Source organism: Anas platyrhynchos, chromosome 24 (assembly GCF_047663525.1).
Source record: "Anas platyrhynchos isolate ZD024472 breed Pekin duck chromosome 24, IASCAAS_PekinDuck_T2T, whole genome shotgun sequence".
Lineage (NCBI taxonomy): Eukaryota > Metazoa > Chordata > Aves > Anseriformes > Anatidae > Anas > Anas platyrhynchos.
The window spans coordinates 850,639-864,877 of record NC_092610.1 but is presented as its reverse complement, the minus strand read 5'-3'; the positions used below and the strand labels follow the sequence as shown (position 1 = coordinate 864,877).

Sequence of the window (14,239 nt, the reverse complement as noted above, 5' to 3'; positions counted from 1 at the left end):
AGTCCCTGAAATGGAGTGCTATTAAGAGATTGCATTTATATTTTTTAAAAGAAGCAGATATATGTATAATTGTCTGTTTTCTCTCTAAACTTGAGGTTTTGTTTTACCATTTGATTCTGTAGATCAAGTTCAGCAAGAAGATGTGCCTGGAGCACGACGAGAAGCTGATCTCCTATCTCTCCATGCTCCGAGATATTGAGATGAGAATTAAACGTGTGCAGCCAGCAGAGCAGAATCTGGCCGCCCTGCAGGACCTGCTGCAGCAGGCTGAGGTGAGCGCTGCTGGCACCAGGCAGGGCCGAGCTCTCCCCTCCTCTTCCCAGCACTTCTCAGGCTTCCTCTTGTGCCTCCTCCCTGCTCTGGGAGCAAGCGGGGTGTTAGCCTCAGGCTGAACTGGCATTTATATTCAAACCCCATCTCTCTGGCACTCTCTCTGGCTTACCTTCCTCTCGTGCTTAGACAGTAACCTAAGTGTGGCTGAAATGAATTTTACAGCCTGGAGAAAGACAGTCGAGTGCTGGCAGCTGAGCAGGGCTGCATGAACGGGTCGATTGCAGTGAATCTTGCCAGCAGATACACGCGGTGTTTGGAGCTGGTTCTCCAAAACCTCTGCAGTGCTATCACTTTTGGCAGTGGGAAGATGAACCGTACCATAGACTTAATGATGCTGTCTTGCCTCAGGCCCTGGGCGCTGAGCTGCAGGAACTCAGCTTTCCAGTGAATCAGGAGTTGGACGCCGTGAAGTGGATTGTGGCCAACCCGCCTGAAGAAGTCCCTGAGCAACTACTGAAGGCTTTGGAGAAGGATGCCAAGAACCTCCAGAAGTCTCTGAGCTCTGCGAGTGATATCCTGGAGTCCCGGCTGCTAAACCTGCGTGGTGCAGCGGAAACCCAAAAGGTAGAGCTGGCAGCTGTCCCTGCTGCCTGCTGTCCCCCCACCCTGCGCATCCTGGTGGTTCCCTGGAGTGCCCTGCTCCTTGTTTGAATGGTGCACTTCTGTTTTTAAGGCTAAAATCATGACGCATCACGAGACTCTCCAGGGTAAACTGCAGGAGCTGCTGAGCTGGGTCTCTGACACTGCACAGTCACTGGACAGCAGCGATTACCACCATGGGATGGATGCAAACAGCTTGAGTCGCTGCCTCCAACACTACAAGGTAACCATGGCGATGCCCCTAATCCTTCCCGATGGATGGAGTTGCTGTCCTCTGTGCAGAGGAGAAGCTTTTAATCCTGCTCCCCTCCTGGAGCCTTGGTGGGTTTGCCATTATCCTTCATTGCAGGAGGAGCAGCAGTATTGTATTTGCTCCAAAGTCATTTGTTTCCACAATGCATGAACCATCTGCTTTGGCCGTTATGGGAACATGCTCAAATGCAGATGTGTTTGGTGGAGGCTGAGCAGCCGGCAGGGATTCCTGCGAGGCTGAGAGCTGCTGCCTCCAGGGGGTCCAGCAGCCCCCTCCATCACACCTGCCCAGATCTCCATCACCTGAATGAGGAGCCCAGGCCCCCCTCCACAGCCACTCACCTTGTAGCAACAGCTCTCAAGATTTGGACAGCTCAGCACCTCCTGTTTTTGGGCAGTCAGAGTCAGGGGACTGAAGGCTGAGAGCCTCTGGTGCCATGTGTGGTCATCACAGACTGTGCAGGGCTGCCAGCAACTCTGGACCTGGATCGTCCTCAGGGACAGCCTCACACGCAGGGCGTGAGCGGTCTCTTGGCAAGGTGCTGGAGGTGCTTAGCAGAGCCTTGGAGAATTGGTGTGACAAGGCTGTCACTTCAGTGCTGTGTGCTTGGGGTCCCTTGGGATTATGGAGTACAGCGTTCGGTGACACAGTGCTTTTTTGGGCACACACTGCTGCCCGTGCTGCTTGCGTGCCCCATCAGAAGCTGGCAGCGCAGAGCAGTTCAGCCTGAGGGTCTTTTCTCGTCCCTTCAGGAGCTGAAAGAGCCCCTCGCTGACACCAAGGCTCAGCTCGATGCCACTGCCTTCGACATCCAGTTCCTTATCTCGGAGCACGCCCAGGACCTGACCCCTCAGCAGAGCAGGCAGCTGCTGCGGCTGCTCAACGAGCTGCAGAAGGCGTTCCGGGACCTGTCGGAGCGCGTGGCGACACAGGTCGAGGTTCTGCAGGTCTGTCTCCAGCAAGCGGAGCAGACAGATCAGGTGAAGGTTGTGGCACAGCTGCTTCCTGGCTGCAGTTTGCTCACTCAAACACTTTTCCAGCCACAAGAGTGTGCGCTGAGACACCTCGTATCTGGGATTTCACGTGCATGCCACTCACGGTTTATGACTTCCCACTGCACATCATGAGCTTCCTCTAAAGTCTTTCTTCTTCCTACCACGTAACTCCCAAGTGGAAAGTTGCTTTCCTCCCTCGAGGTTGAGCCCTGTCAGAGGTCTGGGTAGCACAGCTGGGAGTCCTCTGCTAGGCACTGAGTTGGTTTGGGCCAGGTAGAATAAACCCTGGTTGCTGTAACCCCACCAGAAAATCCCTGTGCAGAGCTGGCACCACAGGCAGCCAGCAGTTTTAGTGTCGTACTTTCACCACACAAGACAGGTTTTGCTGACCTAAAGAAACAGCTGATGGTGTATCAAGGCAGCTGGTAGCTGCAAAAGCAAGTCCCCACGTCTCTGCTGCATTCATGCAGCACTCATCACTGCATGGATCCTCTTATTCAAGACAGTATTAATGTGGTTTTTTATTAACAGTTGCTCTCTATAACTCTTGCCTGTCCCATCTGGAGTGTGTGTGTATATTAACCAGTTTGCTTTGCTTTTTCAGATTGAGTGTGCGCCCATCCTAACCCAGGAAGAACTCGCTTTGCAGCTGAAGAGCTCTTAAGAAGGCTCTTTCAATTTGCTTCTGTTGTTTATCTTATGACTGTGAGAACCAAGCACAGTGTTTTGCACAAGTTTGTACATCACCTTGCTGAAATGCCCAGTGAAACTCAAAAACTTTTCTTTGCCCTGGGGAAGGGAACAGAAACGTTGCAGGGACTCTCAGGTCACATCATGCTCAATTGCTCAAACAGGCGCTTCTGTGTTGTGCTCTGGCAGCAAAATGTAGGAGCTGGATCGGCTACAGAAACGCTTTTCTCTCTCCTGGGCTCCCTCTCCAACCCCAGTGTCTAAAAGCCAACCTGCCTTAGGTTGTGTGGGGCTCCACAGTGGTGCTGCCTGGTGCCAGGTTCTTACCTCTCATTAGATGAGGTTCTGATGCAGTTTTAATGTTCGTAAGGTTGAACGGAAAAGGCACAGAAATTTCTGGTTGAGCTCTCCCAAGAGAGAACCACGTAAACTGGAGCGTAGCTCCACGTGGAGCTGGACGGGGTTCCTGAAACAGTAAAACAGAGAAACCTGCTTGAATGGTGGCAAATGTGCACTGCACAGCTCCAGTCCCCCAGCACTGCTGCTGGAAAGGGGCTTGGACCTCAGCCCCGTTCTGCAGCGTGTAAACATGAGAGGGGGAGAGAGCCCCGGGAGAGCTGCAAAAGCTGCTTTCTGTGCTGCATCCTCACCTCCAGGAAGGTGCTCCAGCTGTAACCTCTTGCCTTGCTTTTCAGCAATGTGCGTGGTGGAAGCGCAGCCCCGGTACTAACTGCTCTCTTTCCCCCTTCCCTCTGCTCTCGACCGCAGACGCTGCAGGAGCAGCAGGCAGCGCGCGCCCAGAACCTGGCTGAGCTCAGCACCTGGCTGGAGGCAGCAGAGGACACGCTGGCCGAGCAGCAGCGGGCAGCCAGCGAAGGAGACCTGTCCACCTTACAGCAGAGGCAAAGCGATGTGAAGGTCAGTGCTTCTGAAAGGGGGGCTTGGGAGGCTGGGGGGGCTTGGCACTGCCTTGGGAGCACTCAGCACCTCACGGCATCGTGCTGTCGCCTGCCCAGGAGCTGCAGAGAAACATGCACACCCGAGCCGCCTCCTTTGCCAGCATCCTGAAAACCACAGAGGAGTTCTTGGAGGAGAACAAGACAAAGATGGAGCCTGGGGAGCTGGCGGCACTGCAAGAGAAGCTTCGGCGTGCCAAGGAGCAGTACCAGTCCCTGCAGGAGAGGACAGAGATGGCCCAGAAGGAGCTGGAGAGCGCTGTCACTGCTGCGGTGCAGCAGGAGACTGAAAAGGTTCACAGCCTCTTTGTACCCTCCCCTTATCAAAGAGTCACAAAGTGTTTTGAGGGTCTCAGTCTCAGGTGTTCGATGCAGTTGGAAACAGTTCAGGGTTTTTCTTGTGTTCATTTTTGTGTCCATCCCCCATGCAGCAGTTTGCTGAATATGATTGAAATGAATCATTCTTACCGGGAGCCTTTGTCCTTTCAGGTGAAAGCAGCCAAAGAGCTGGAGGAGAACAGCAATAAGATCGATTCCCTTCTGAGCTGGGTGGCATCACTGGAGCAGAAGGGCGAGCTCCTGGAGTACAGACCACACCCCATTGAGCCAGCACCAGGGGTGCGAGCAGGGCAGGATGCTTGGAGCGTCCCTGATGGCCACGTCGTGGAAGCAGACAGCACTGCTGAGAACCTGGATGAGCAATACGAGAGGCTGAAGGTAGGGCTGCCACCTCGTCCCTCTCCAAGCTTGCTGCCTGCCTGTCAGTGTGACAGCAGGCTTCAGTGCTGCCAGATCCCCTCGGTCACCTCTGCCTGTCGGTGTGTTTCAGGCCCAGCACCAGGAGCTGCTGTCCCAGCAGCAGGACGTCATCCTGGCGACGCAGTCAGCGCAAGCTTTCCTGGACAAGCACGGCCACAGCCTGCCCGGGGAGGAGAGGGCCGTGCTGCAGGGCCGGCTGGCAGAGCTGAAGGAGCGGTACGCAGCCTCCCTCGGCCAGTCGGAGACGCGGCTGAAGCAAGTGCAGGTGCTGCGGGACGAGCTGCAGAAGTTCCTGCGGGACCACGGGGAGTTCGAGGCTTGGCTGAAGCAAGCAGAGCAGGACCTGGAGGGGATGTACAAAGGGGACAGCGACCCCGCGTCCCTCCGGCAGCTGCTGCAGCGGCAGGGCAGCTTCTCGGAAGACGTGATCTCTCACAAAGGGGACCTGCGGTTTGTCACCATGTCGGGGCAGAAGGTGCTGGATGCTGAAGGAGCTGCCAGGGATGCAGGGTCCCAGCCGCTGGCCTCGGGAAGCGTGGTGAAGAGCAAGCTGGAGGACGCGACCCAGCGATACACCACGCTGCACTCCAAGGTATGGGGAGGGCTTTGCGAGGCTGGGAGTCAAACTTCGGGCACTGTTTTCCTCGTGTGTGTGGGGGATAAGCAGTGATAGCAGGGAGAGGCTTCCCTCAAGAGTGGCTGCACTTGTAGCATGCACATAGCTTGGAGGACAAGGATTGTCTTCTTGGGTTTGTGCAGGAGTAACTCAGTGTTGGTCTGCGTGGTGCTTCCTGTAATTGCTTTAACACAGGACAAGAATGTTTCTGTTGTTGTTTTTTTTTGTTTTTTTTTTTCTCTCTAATTATTCCTGTGCACTTTGTAGAGGTGCCCATGTTGCCCTGTTCTTGTGAGCACTCTGCCATTATGTCCCATTCCTCCTTTGCAGTGCACCAAGCTTGGCTCCCACCTGAGCACCTTGCTGGAGCACTACCAGCAGTTCCAGGAGGTGGCAGAGTCTCTCAGGACGTGGCTGCAGGACAGTGAAGCTGCAGTTGGGAAACTGCTGTCAGAGACGGTTTCTTCAGATCCTGCCGCTCTGCAGCAGCAGCTCGCCAGCGCTGGGGTACGTGGTCTGTGGGAGATCTCCTGGGGGGGAGCACTGGAGCCTGTACGGGAATTTGGCCTCTGCTCTGGGCAGCCTTGGTACTGGAAGAGATTCCATCTGTTAGCCTTTTTTGCTGGTTGAGTGCAATGTATGCCTGCGGGCTTGGGAAGTCCCCGCACTGCAGGTGAGGTGGAGCCAGGCTGTTCTGAGAGGTGCTGAGCACAAGGACGAGGGGCTGCTGCCCCTGGATGTCCCAGCAGGTTGTGGGGGGAAGGTTTCCCTGCTGCGAGAGTGGCAGGGCCCAACAGTGGTTGGGCTGTCCAACCTGCGTTATTTATTTGTGGGGCTTTTTGATGAACTGAACGGGGATCCTCAGGGTCTGAGTGGAGCACTGGGCTCCCCATGGGTGAAGGTCTCTTGTGTGTGACTGACTGCTGATGTTGTCTTGTCTTGCCTTGTGTCAAAGCAGCAGCTGCAAGGAAACCTCGCTGAGCATCAGGTGCCGGTGGAGAAGCTCCAGAAAGCAGCTCGTTCCCTCCTGGAGATACAAGGAGAGCCGGCCCCTGACCACAGACACGTTCAGGAAACGACAGGTACAGCTGAAAGCAGCCAGCGGTGTCAGCAGGGGTGGTTGGGAGAGACTGAAGGCAAACCAGGAGGGAGGATGCGTCAAGTCTCGCACATATGGGGGAAGATGGGACAAAGGTGGAGGAGCAGTGATGTGCCCTCAGAGCATACGTTTGCATGGGTTGAGGTCCAGTTTGGCCATTTGTGTTAGGCCCACTGGCAGAGTTCCTGCAGCTCTGCGCCCAGTGGCTGTTGGTACTCGCTGAGCTCTGTGCCATTTACTTCTCTTCGTGCTGATCTCCCCAGATGCCATCGTGAGCCGCTACCAGAGCCTCTCCCAGCAGATGGCCGAGCGCTCAGACCTGCTGCAGAAATCCATCGCCCAGTCCCAGAGTGTCCAGGAGAGCCTGGAGAGCCTCCTGCAGTCGGTGGCTGAGATCGAGAAGAGCCTGGGGGGAGAGCAGCCGGCCGCGCTCTCCTCCGCCTCCATCCAGGACTCGCTGGCCACCAACGCGGTAAGGCTGGGCCCTGGTCTCCCTCGCCTCAAGTACACGGGGCTGCCTGCGGTGTCTCTTTGTTTGTGCCAGTTCAGTTTTGCTCAAGAGTCTTCCTAAAACGGCATCCTGTCTGTGTGTGCTCACAACAGAAGCTGAAGCAGGACATCGCCAGGCAGAAGAGCTGCCTGGAAGCCACCCGCGAGATGGTGACACGGTTCACGGAGGCGGCGGACAGTGCCACAGCCTCTGCCCTGCAGGGCAAGCTGGCCGAGGTGACGGAGCATTTCGGCAGGCTGTGCCAGCAGCAGCAGGAGAAGGAGGAGGCGCTGAAGGGTCTCCTGCCGAAGGTTGAGCAGTACGAGCAGCTCTCGGAGAAGCTGCAGCAGTTCACGGAGAGCAGAGCGCGGATGTTGGCATCTGGAAACCAGCCCGACCGCGACATCGCTCGCTTCTCCCAGCACATCCAGGTGAGATGTGGCTCCCCTGCCTGAGGGAGGGAGAAAATTCCACCCGTGTAGGGTTCCGAGGGCAGTACCACCCTGTTGTGATTTCTTCCTGGTTCTCCCAGGCCGCCAGGGGCTGCAGGACCCACGGCTGCTGCTCATTTGGAGCGATGCTGGAGCAGCTGAGGCTGTTTCCAGCAGGGAGAGCTGGGAATGGCATTTCCCTGGAGCCAGCCTGATTTTCTGAAGGGATCAGTCTCGTAGGGGCCAGTCCAAATATAGCAAGGCTTTACCAGTTAAAGGCTCCACGGGTTAATAAGCAAAACCGCCCAAGCGTTGGCAGCAAGTGCAGTGCAGGATGTGACAAAGCCCTTGGCAATGCAGTGGGTCCTGGTGGCCGGTAATGGCTGCACAGATTCTTCCCTCAGGTTCCCTACAAGTGTTTTGCTACGGGGCATGGTTTGGCCACAGCCTCAGCAATGCTCTAAGCTGGCATAAAACCGGACACTTGTGCTGTGAGCGGGTTTGGCTTGGCCTGGTCTGGTTTGGGTTTCCCCATCACACTCACTGTGTGGCCTCAGAGCAGCACCAGGGAAGGTGGGACCTGCTCCCGCAGCTGGTTGAGGAATTTGCTGAGCCAGAGCTTCAGAAACCAGCAGGCCTGAGCCCTGCCCACCCAACTGGCACTGGTGCAATTCATGGCACTGCCCACAGAGGGTCTCCAGCTCACCAAGGCACAGAGCTGTCCCCTTCGTCCCCCCTGCCCAGGTCTGCTGGTGGGGGCATGGTTGGCATCACCTTTTGCTCTTGGCAGGAGCTGAATCTGGAGCTGAAGCAGCACCAGGAGGACCTGGCGGCCCTGGAGCACCTGGCTGCAGAGCTGGGCTCCTGCGGCTTCGCGCCCGGTGCCTCCCTGCAGCAGGAGAAGCTGCAGAGCCTGAAGAAAGAGTTCCTGCAGCTGCAGAAGGTGGCAGAGGAGAGGTGAGTCCTAGTGCCCCGTCTGCCCCCCGGGAGGCTTTGCAGGCAGAGCAAGCCCCCGTGAGATCTCCTTTCCGCAGGGGGGCACGAGCGAACTCTTCCTGCCTCCCTCCTCCCACACCAGGAGACGTAACGCAGCTCGCTCCAGCTGACGCTTTAAAAAAAGCCTGGCTGGGGGCGTTGTGAAAAATTCCTGGTGCCGCAGGAGCCGGCGTTCGTGCGTCTCGGAGCGTGTGGGCTGCCACCGCTCGGTGCTGCGGCCGGGAGCATCTCACCCCGGGGGGAGCGGGTGCTGCTGGAGGGTCGGGACTGGCCCCAGGCTCTGCAGGAGGTGATGCAGCAGGGCTGTGTCCGCAGAGCCCCTCACCGTGGGGATAAGGAGAAGCTTTTAGCAGCATCCTAAATTTGAGTCAGAGTGAGCAGGGTTGGAGCAACAGCTCACCTGCATCCCCAGGGAGGGCACACCTCGCAGGCTGCATCTCCGAACTCCCTGGTGAATGCAAGGGAGGTGATGGGGAGAAGCAGAGGAATTTCCTGATAATCCCCAGCAACTCAGCACCACGCAGCGTGCTGCCTCTGGCCGGCTGCGTGCAGGCTGCCCGCAGCTGTGGTCAGTGGGGGAGCCAGGCGGGGGGGCTGCCTTGTTCCTCCCCCAGGGGCTGAACAGAGGAGAGCCGATGGCAGTGCCCGGGGCGGTGGGAAGGAGCCCTGCCTTCCCCGCAGCCCCGCTCCCCAAAAAGCCCTGTGCAGAGGGGGTGCAGGCTGGCAGGGGAGCTCCACGTGAGCCAGCAGTGCCGGGGCAGCTGCCACCAGCCGAGAGGGGCAGGCTGCAGCTTGCACCCCGTTTTGGCTGGCACTGCGCGCGCTTGTTCCTAAGCAACATCGGATGATAATAATAAAAAGACGGGCTCCTGGAGACTCAACTGTGCTACATTCACGCGGCGGTAATTGCAAGGCAAAGCACGAGCTCTGACTCTCTGAAACCTTTTCACTCGCAGAGAAAGGGATGCATCGTCCTGCCAGGAGCAACTGGACGAATTCCGAAAGCTGGTTGGAGCCGTGAGGAAGTGGCTGAAGGAGAGCGAGGGCAAAGTGCCGCCCGCAGAGACCTCGCTGGGCACCCAGGAGCTGCACAAATGCAGGCAGCAGGTCCAGGTGGGCAGAGGGAGCTGGAAACAGATTGGGAAAGTTGGCAGCTGGTGTGAAAACCCTGGAACATGGAATAAATCCCAGGGAACAGTATTCTGGGAGGTTTTTCATGCTCTCAGTAATCCTGGGCTTCCCTGCACTCACTGCTGGGCTGCAGCCCCCTCTGTGTGGGCATCTCATGGTCCCTGGTGTGCAGGCAAGGGAACAGAGCGAAGGTCCTCCCGCGCACAGCCTCATTTCCCTTCCCTCCTTCCCACCTGCTTTGTCGGGGATCTGCGAGTTTTTGCTGAGTGCTTCTCCCTGCGAGACATCAAAGGCAGCCTCCTCCGCTCATCTCCGGCGATGCCTTAAATGAGGACAATTCAAGGGCTGGGCTGGGAGGCCCGGCAGCGTCCTTGTGAGCCACCGTGGCCTCAGGGCTCCGAGCTGCAGGTTCACACGGGGGCTCTGCAGAAAGCCGTGGGACTGCGCTCACACGGCTGGGTAGCATGGGGTGGGAGGGAGCCCCCAGAAACAGCAGGCGGGAGAACAAGGTGTGACAGACCCACTGCTCAGGGGACAGCTCGTTACTCTTTGATTCCCACTGGCAAAAATACACACCAAGACACCCACTCCATGCACACAGCCTGCAGTGTGCCAGCGTGCCCCAGCGATACGCAGGCAGTTTGCTGGGGGCTGTTCTCTCAGCACTGTCCCAGTGCCACCAGCTCACAGCGGAGGGGACCGGGCTCCCCGTTTCCATCGGGGACAGCACGGGTGAGCGCAGCCTTTGCCTCCGAACAGGATCTCTTGGAGGAGTGGACGGGGAAGGGGCCGCAGGTGGAGGAGATCGGCCGCAAGGGGACCCTCCTGGAGAACCTGATCGTGGAGATCACGGCCCCCGACAGCCAGGGCAAGGCGGGTGAGTCGCAGCCCTGCTCGCCAGCCATTGCAGGGAGCTGGCACCGTGCCTGCTTCCTCTGCTCGCTCTCACTGCTCCACAAGCATCATTTCAGAGCCCGCATCAAGCAAAAAATGGGGCTACCTCCCCTGTAACAAACCTTAGAGGACCAGAGGTGGTCCAAGTATCATGGGGCTCAAGAGCGGTGGTCAGGTTGTTGCATTTATGCATTGGCCATGTGCTCTGAGCCCACCAGTGCCAGGTAAGGCAGTGTGGCCTCCTTTGCAGTAGTGTAACAAGCACTGAAGGAGCCTGTGCTTGCCACGGGCCCAGCTCACGGCCATGCCTTGATGCTCGGCCAAAGCAGAGGAGGTTCGGGTCCTGCAGGGCAGTGTGCTTCAGCCTCCTGGGGCCTGAGATGTCTTAATCAAACTCCAGAATGCGGGTTTCATATCTGCATGAAATTGAAGACTGATATTCAGACAGGATTTACTTGTCTCCTTTTTGGCTTTACGTCTATGGAGCAATGAGATTATGTCTGGTTTGTTTGGAACCCAACTAAAAGATGTCTTCCAACTCATGAGAACAAGTCTCTGGACTCCCCTCACTGATGGGCCTTTATGGGAATTTAGTCTATGTTTGTTTGTTGGGGTTAACTTGATTTGCAGTTCAGTGGGAAGCCTCCAAGAAAACTAGGGAGAAAGGCTGCAGACGGGTGTGTGAAGGATGCGGGAGCTGGCAGCAGTGTGAGCTGAACCCCAGCTCCTCTTTCAGTGACGTTATCCAGTATCTTGTGTCCTAGTGCTCACTGAAGGTTCTAGCATTTGGGGTAGCTGACCTGATGTCTGTGCCAAACCTGTTCATAATGCCAACCTGAAATTTTCCTGGGAATTTTAATTTGGAGTTTGCTCATTCCCTGCTCTTGAGACTTGTTGGATGATGTCGCCAGCGCAGGGGGCTGCCACACAGGTTACCGTTCCACTGTACAAACCCGGGGTAACATTTGGAAGCTGCAGTCTCTTACATCCATGAAAGCGCTAAAATGTGTGGTTAGAAAGAGAGAAGCTTACTCGATGACGTTTCTGCAGAATCCCCTTTTGACTGTGACAGTAACTAATGTCTGCGGTGTGTCCCACAGAGGGTCACTGATGCATCGTGCGTGGTGCCTCTGCACAGAGAGAGCGTGTCTGTGCACCAAGGCAGCTTTAAATAGATTCATTCCATAAGAAAAGGAGAACATGGGGGAGTTAATTTCTTTAGGGGAGTTAATCTCTTTAAATGAAGGCAGTATAAAGCCTCAGCAGTCTCACTCGGTAATTCACAAAGTCATGGTGAGGGCAGCAGTTTTTCTGGGGCATCCGGAGAGATGTGGGGGGACAGCCGTGGCCCCAGTGCTGCAGGCTGTGCAGGAACCTCATCCCACGGACTTGATGAGCACGAGGCAGCGGCCCCCCAGCGCCGTCCGTGTGCTTGGTGCCGCCGTGCTCTGTCGGGGGGGGCTGTGTTGTCCCACGCTGTGTTCGCAGGCTCGCGCGCTGGGCTGCATCCTCCTGGCGCGGCGCTCCCGGGCGGTGGAGGCAGCCCTGCCTGGTGTTCATCGCTTGCTGTCCGCATTCCTAACACGTCTGTCTTGTCCCTCTGTCTGTCCCCGTCCCCTCTGCTCAGGTTCTGTGCTGCCCGCTCTGGGAGGGCCGGTAGGCAGCGTGAACGGATACCACACTTGCAAAGGTGAGAGCGCTGTGCCGGCACGCGCGTGCTGGGGCCGTGTCCTGTCCGTTGTGTCTGTGCCTGCTGGCAGCGCTGTGCATTTCCATCCGTGAGACAGAAGTCACAATGTGACACCATCAGCATCCCGTAGCAAGGGAAATGAGCCTGCAAATGGGCTTCCTAATTCCGAGCAGCGCTGCGCCACGGGACGGGCAGGTGGCTGTGACCGGGGACGGCGGTCAGGCTGAAGGACGGAGCCGGGAGGGCAGCAGGCGGCTGTGGGCAGTGACAAACCCCTGGCACCCCGTCAGGTGGTGTTATGGGCTGATAAACGGGCGATCGTTTTAAGGCCTGCAATTAAATTTATTGGTTCTAAGGGATTATAATGCCATCCAACCCTTCAGTTTGAAGAGCAATTTTAATTACTGACCGTTATCTGCTGTTAGTTCACCGGTTCAACGAGATAATAGCTGCATAAAAATGGCTTTATACCTTGGTGTCATGTTACTTACCGCTGAATTGGCAGTGACATTGCAGGAGTGGGGCTCAGCTTGCATCAGCCTCTCAAACATGAAGACGATTGCTTTGTTTGCAAACTGTCAGCACACAAATGTTGTGCAAGGGGATGAGCCCCTCGGCGTGCCTGACATTGCCAGTGCTCTGCAGGCAGCAGGACGGCCGCACGGCTGCTTGCTGCTGGTGCTTGGCTGTGGCTGCCCGGGGCTAGATTAGCTACTGAGAGAGTCCAGGTGAAGTGCAGCAAGGTGGGCAGTGTTCCTCATCCCAGGCTGCTGTTTTTGGCAACAGATCTGACTGAGATCCAGTGCGATGTGTCGGATGTCACCCAGCAGTACGAGGGCCTTGGCGTGGTGCTGCGGGAACGCCAGCAGCAGCTCTCAGCCATGCTGGAGAAGATGCAAGAGGTGCAGGAGGAGGCGAGTGCCATGCTCAAGTGGCTGGAGTCAAAGGAGCGCACGCTGTCAGAGCTGGAAGCCTCCTCCTCGCCCACCAAGACAGAGACGATGAGAGCCCAGGCCGAGCACAACAAGGTAATTCCTCTTCCAGAGCACAACTGGGATCGGGCATCTGCTCCCCAGGCTTCCTGGAGATGTGCTTAATTGCAGCAAGGTTAGACGTGTGAGCAGCAGAGATCTGCCCTGGGCTGCAGAGGGGCTTTCCCAAGAAGGGAACGCGGGTGGGTCCGTGGAGCAGGAGCCGGCACGCTGAGCTCAACCCTCTTGGTTTCAGACCTGTTGCTCTCAGGCATTTGGCTCAGAGGAGAGGCACTTATCTGTAGCTCTTGCTGCTGGGCCACCCCAGCTTCTCTGGGAAGCAATCTCCCTCTGTTCTGCTCTTGCAGCCAAGCTAGCTCATGATCCTGCTAATGAAGAGCAAAGAACAGAAACTGCTCAACTCCAGCTTGTAGCTCCTGCTTCATTCCTCCTCGGTGATGTTATTCTTTTGTACTGAATCTGAAGAAGTTCAAATGATTGTATTCCAGGCATTTCTGGCTGAATTGGAACAGAAATCAGAAAAGATCCAGAAGGTAAAGGAGGCACTTTCTGGCTTGCTGGAGAAATATCCAGATTCTCCGGAAGCACCAAACTGGAAGAAGATGCAGGAAGACCTGAGTAAGTGCCTGAAGCACTCCAGTGAGGCTTCTGTCTTGAAACATTACATTAGAAGTGATTCAGGACTGCAGGACGATTCCAAAGTCACAGCAGAACAGAGTCACTTCTAATTAAAATTCAGTAAATAGCGAACTTATCTCCAAGCTGTCTGGTGTACAAGGTGTTCCAGAGATGAGCACTGTCATGATTAATGAAATCTCTATGATGGATGTATATTTTAAAGACTTGCCTCCTTAAATTACCTCTAAAAAAAAAAGAAAAAAAGATTAGCAGCACGAGTTGATTACTTTGATTAAAAGCTTCACTGCTTGATATAAAATTCTAGTCATTAGCAAGGATATCCTAGGTAATGCAATGTTGACTAAACAAGACTGTGTATTTAAAAAGAAGCCCAGAGATTCTCTTCTTTGAAATAGCAGGAACGCATTTACGGAGTTCTCCGTCCAGGAGATCTGAATGTGCTGTTTGAGGACTGATACACATGAGAGTATCCTCATTTATCGGAGCTGGTTTCTGAGCCAGAGCTGTGAGATGGCTCACCCAAGGTCAGACGAGCTCGTGGCAGTAGTGACTAGATTGCAGAAATCCTGCTTGCGAGGTTTTTTTCTATGAGCTTCAAGACCACGTAGCCATTAGAAACGGGTAACGGCTTATTAGATGGAGAGTGAATAGAGCCACGCTAGAAATGCTGAGGAG

General features: G+C 55.9%; 1 protein-coding gene across 20 annotated transcripts in view; it reads left to right on the top strand.

Moving 5' to 3' along the window:
* The window catches only part of MACF1 (microtubule actin crosslinking factor 1), a 136,281-nt gene that overhangs the window by 68,133 nt on the left and 53,909 nt on the right, over positions 1 to 14,239 (top strand). For 14 of the 20 annotated variants that reach the window (XM_072027385.1, XM_072027378.1, XM_072027375.1 and 11 more), the window contains 18 exons: positions 123 to 272; positions 682 to 897; positions 1,007 to 1,156; positions 1,939 to 2,172; positions 3,640 to 3,789; positions 3,888 to 4,121; positions 4,317 to 4,544; positions 4,657 to 5,178; positions 5,533 to 5,709; positions 6,161 to 6,284; positions 6,565 to 6,773; positions 6,905 to 7,222; positions 8,013 to 8,179; positions 9,175 to 9,331; positions 10,109 to 10,226; positions 11,871 to 11,933; positions 12,720 to 12,961; positions 13,414 to 13,543. In XM_072027385.1, the coding sequence (XP_071883486.1) occupies positions 123 to 272; positions 682 to 897; positions 1,007 to 1,156; positions 1,939 to 2,172; positions 3,640 to 3,789; positions 3,888 to 4,121; positions 4,317 to 4,544; positions 4,657 to 5,178; positions 5,533 to 5,709; positions 6,161 to 6,284; positions 6,565 to 6,773; positions 6,905 to 7,222; positions 8,013 to 8,179; positions 9,175 to 9,331; positions 10,109 to 10,226; positions 11,871 to 11,933; positions 12,720 to 12,961; positions 13,414 to 13,543 (3,589 nt within the window). The remainder of the gene's footprint in view (positions 1 to 122; positions 273 to 681; positions 898 to 1,006; positions 1,157 to 1,938; positions 2,173 to 3,639; positions 3,790 to 3,887; positions 4,122 to 4,316; positions 4,545 to 4,656; positions 5,179 to 5,532; positions 5,710 to 6,160; positions 6,285 to 6,564; positions 6,774 to 6,904; positions 7,223 to 8,012; positions 8,180 to 9,174; positions 9,332 to 10,108; positions 10,227 to 11,870; positions 11,934 to 12,719; positions 12,962 to 13,413; positions 13,544 to 14,239) is intronic. The other 6 variants (XM_072027386.1, XM_072027384.1, XM_072027383.1 and 3 more) reach the window with 4 other exon arrangements.